This window comes from Musca autumnalis, unplaced genomic scaffold (genome assembly GCF_047663935.1).
Source record: "Musca autumnalis isolate F117 unplaced genomic scaffold, ASM4766393v1 scaffold_3, whole genome shotgun sequence".
Taxonomy (NCBI): domain Eukaryota; kingdom Metazoa; phylum Arthropoda; class Insecta; order Diptera; family Muscidae; genus Musca; species Musca autumnalis.
The window spans coordinates 100,339,110-100,343,204 of record NW_027411866.1 but is presented as its reverse complement, the minus strand read 5'-3'; the positions used below and the strand labels follow the sequence as shown (position 1 = coordinate 100,343,204).

Here is a 4,095-nt window from a genome sequence, read left to right as displayed (position 1 = left end):
TTGTATTTTTTTAAGATACGAGGTTGAGGAAGTAAGTTATCGGTATGCAATCTTTTTTTGCATTCATTTCCAAAATGCACTGTTTAGCATCTAAATTCAGACCATCTCCTTTATATCCCTTATTTTTACTAATGGCTTTATGCTGTTATCATTTCTTATAGCATTAGAATTGCTATGTATCGGATACTCAGTAGTAAATTCCATTTCGACAACACTGGGTTCAGACTTAATTTCGATTTCCATATTGTATAAACTGCGCTATTAAGTTTATTGTTAAATGGTCGACCTGGTGTAGACCTTGTTAATAACAGTACTGATTAATTATTTTGGCAATTAAATTATCTTTAATGAAATAAATTAAAATCAAACAAAATTCAAATTTTAATAATTTTTATATGTGCATGATGCCCATATAGCATCGACAGAAATACCAATTACATACAGAGATGTGGGAAAAGATTGTACCTTTAAATACAGAAACACAGTTGTAAAGGATATTATAAATGAAGAGATAATTCCAAATTCTTAAAAAAAAATCGAAAACTTGTAAATATACACAAAACATAAATTCTTGCATGGCTTATTATCTAAAAGTTTGCTTAAAAAGAAATATAAAATATAATATTTAATAAATCTGGAAATAATCTTTTGTCTTTTTGTAAAAATAGCACAAATATACCACATTACATACAAAAATAAATTAATATGACCAAAGATTTTACTTTTAAATTCAGAAACGTAGTCATACAGGCTATTATAGCCTAAAGCTTGCGTAAAGAGTACACAAAAAATAATATAAATCAAAGATTAATGTCGATGCCTTAGTTCCTCAAAGTCGTATCGGAAAAAATACAAATTTTTAGGAGAGATAGGTATAAAACGATTAATTTTTCGATGCATCGGTTGTTGGATAAAAGTTTAAATGCAAAAAATGAGTATATCTAAACCTCAAATAATTGCTTTTAAAATTCTGCCCAAACTTTGATGTAGCAACAAATTTCGTTTTTTATCTTTCCTCAAAATTTATTTTTTTTAAGATACGTTGTTGAGGAAGTAAGTTGTCGATGTGCAGTCTTTTTTTGCATTCATTTCCAAAATGCACTGTTTAGTATCTAAATTCAGACCATCTCCTTTATATCCCTTATTTTTACTAATGACTTTTTGGTGTTATCATTTCTTATAGCATTAGAATTGCTATGTATCGGATATTCAGTAGTAAATTCCATTTCAACATCACTGGGTTCAGACTTAATTTCGATTTCCATATTGTTGTTATCTGTCAGGGTATTTGTAATGTTTTTAGAGGAATCATTGGTACAAGAACGGTTCGTTGAAACGTGGGTAGTGATATTGCGATCAGGAACATTCGAAGAAGTGTTGGTTGAGGTATTATTGCTGTTCATGTGTGGCATAATCCTATCTGAGATTCCGTTATTCATGTCATTTGAATTACGACATCCAAGTACTTTGTTCTCTACAAGCTTTATCCGACTTGCAGTTCTTTTTGATGTAGTTTTCTGACTAGTTCTGCTACGTTTAATATTATCATTAATAGCTAAAGAACTTCTACTTGTACGATTAGAGGCATTGTGGTTTTGTACTATATTAGAATTTGTATTTATTTGGTTGTAAATAGGATCTTTACTACTTTTATCACATGGGTTGTTTGCATCAGATTTAGAAGCTTCATATCTATCGACTTGACTCTCCGAATGTGTTCCATTTTTATTGCAACTTGATGCTGGTTGACTACTGTTACTGTGTTCTTGTAATGTATTAAAATTTTTATTTATTTGGTTACAAATTGGATCTGACCGACTTTGATCATTTGGGCTGTTTGTATCAGATTTAGAAGCTTCATTTCTATCGACTTTACTCTCCGAATGTGTTCCATTTTTATTGCAACTTGATGCAGGTTGACTGCTGGAACTTTTATCTGTGCATTTATCTTTTTCTCGCAAGTCTGGCGATACAATGCCATCATTTGCTATTTTGTTGTTTGCTTCAGATTTTCTCTTTGTTTTACTTCGTGTAATAATAATGTTGGTCTTCCGTTTATTTGGTTTCTTATTCACATCTGTACTTTGTACTTCTTGCACACAATCCATAAGTCGTTTTTGACATGTAGTAATAAAATTCTGAAATTTACGAAAATGATATATAACATTCCAACATTGTCGACATACAACTGCATCGTCACAACCAGGTCTGATCTGTAAGAACTAAATTAGGAATAAAAATAAATAAACTTGGTGTAATTGCATACGAAGTCAGTTTACTTACCATTGGATGAAAGTAATTAACAACAATATTGAAAAGTTTGCTGGGTTCTGAACCATTTTCGTATAGTGATCCATATTCTGTGCAATCTCTTATACATAACTGACACTTCATTGAGGTTGACATGACTTACGTTACGATTTACATAGAACTGAAATGATAAAAGAATCTGAATTCACTTTAAAATATGCAAACAAATAGGAGGAAAAGTTTTTATAATCTACACCAACAGCAGCTCTAAATACCTAAAATATCAATATCCAACATCAGCTCGGACTACACTTTTAAGCTTTAGCTTTGCACCGAAAAAAGCGTTAATAGGTTTGAGAGAAAAATTCTTTACGTTTTTTATAGAACAATACGCGTTAATGGTGAATATCGGTGTCGTATGAATTACGAGTCAGTCCAACGACATCTATAGAGAAAAACGTATCGAGCTACAACTATTGCGTTGGCTGGCTCACTTAAACAGAACATGTGACATCAAATATTGGAGAAGTAAAGTAAAAGATTGTATTTGCACTTTCAAGACCCCCATCCACCTCGGGAAGAATGCACTTCCCCCAGATAAAAAATATATTTTTTTGTCGGGACCATAACTCATATTTGTGGTAAAAATTTCAAAGAAATCTTGGGGTGCGTCTGAACCTACTTAACCCCAAAATGTTCTTATAAATTGGAATACATAACCATTAGACGACCCTTGTCGGAGATTTGAGGGACTACGAGATTTTTTGGAACATTGAATCGGGAGGTCGCGCGTAAATCCGTATTATGCCCAAAACGCTCCGTTTAGAATAAAAGTCATCTATGTAAGTTAATTAATATCATTGGAGTAGGCTGCTCCGGCCCTTTTGGAATTATAGTGGGAAATAGTTTTTCTTCATCTTCTTTGGAGCACGTTTTTCAATTGTCAGCTTTGTTGACACACAGATCAGATTGGTCAGAATGTCGTGGGCGTGCTGGACAGCTCACTGAAATACATATGGTTATGGATAAAATTGCCGTTATTTCTTACTACAATTTAGGTGTGTACGATAACTTTCCCAGCAATAATTACTCAGTCAGTTCCGGCAACCTCTCTCAGTGAATTTTACTCTCTCAAGCAAGAAAATTGCAGAAAGTTATCGAAAAAACTTGCAAGAAAGTCAGCTGTTTCCGAAAATGTATTAAATTTGTTTTCGTTTCTTTTGATATTTTAAAACAAATAGAACAAACACATAAATTTTAAAGTTGCAGTTATCTTATTTAATGCTTAAATCCTATGCACAACGTGCAAATTGTGAAAATTTCTTGGTCAAAAATGTTAACATTTCGAGTTGTTTACATTGAGCAGGTGATTAAAACTCAGCTGATCGGACTTGCACATTTTTGCGGGACAAATTTTCGCAGCAAAAATTTGCAAGTTCTCAGTCACAAAAATCTCTCCAAACTCGCTCTCTTTTGCTGGATAATTTTGTTATCGAACAGCATTCAGTAAAAATTTGTACGAATTTGTACAAATTTTTGGGTTATCGTACAGACCTTTTATCGTTCATGGTTTTTAATTTAATCTTAAAAAGAGATTTGATTTCACTGTTTTCTTTGGAAGAAATGGGAATTGTTAACAAAGATGACAACACACCACACTCTCTAGTACTTACCCATGTACTTACCTTATGCTCCTACAAAGAAAAACAGGCTTATTCATAAATAAATAAGTTTCTAAGCGACTTTTTAATATTTTCTTGTTAAAACAAAGTACTTTGTGTAGTTTATTTTGCTCTAGATATTCGTTTACTTAGATAGATTACTTTTAAGACTCAAGTAACCAGT

General features: G+C 32.1%; 1 protein-coding gene across 7 annotated transcripts; it reads right to left on the bottom strand.

Moving 5' to 3' along the window:
- Nucleotides 1-321: 321 nt before the first annotated feature.
- Nucleotides 322-4,095, bottom strand: LOC141397160 (uncharacterized). 7 transcript variants are annotated; one of them, XM_073973112.1, is made up of 3 exons: nucleotides 3,924-4,095; nucleotides 2,284-2,431; nucleotides 322-2,222 (listed from the first exon to the last, which is right to left on the bottom strand). In XM_073973112.1, exons 2-3 carry the CDS (start codon nucleotides 2,404-2,406, stop codon nucleotides 1,119-1,121), a joined length of 1,227 nt encoding a protein of 408 aa, XP_073829213.1. In that variant the 5' UTR covers nucleotides 2,407-2,431; nucleotides 3,924-4,095; the 3' UTR covers nucleotides 322-1,118. The 7 variants fall into 7 exon arrangements, with proteins under 7 accessions (XP_073829213.1, XP_073829214.1, XP_073829212.1 ...); XM_073973113.1 differs by having other exon boundaries at nucleotides 2,284-2,449; nucleotides 3,936-4,062; XM_073973111.1 differs by having other exon boundaries at nucleotides 3,936-4,050.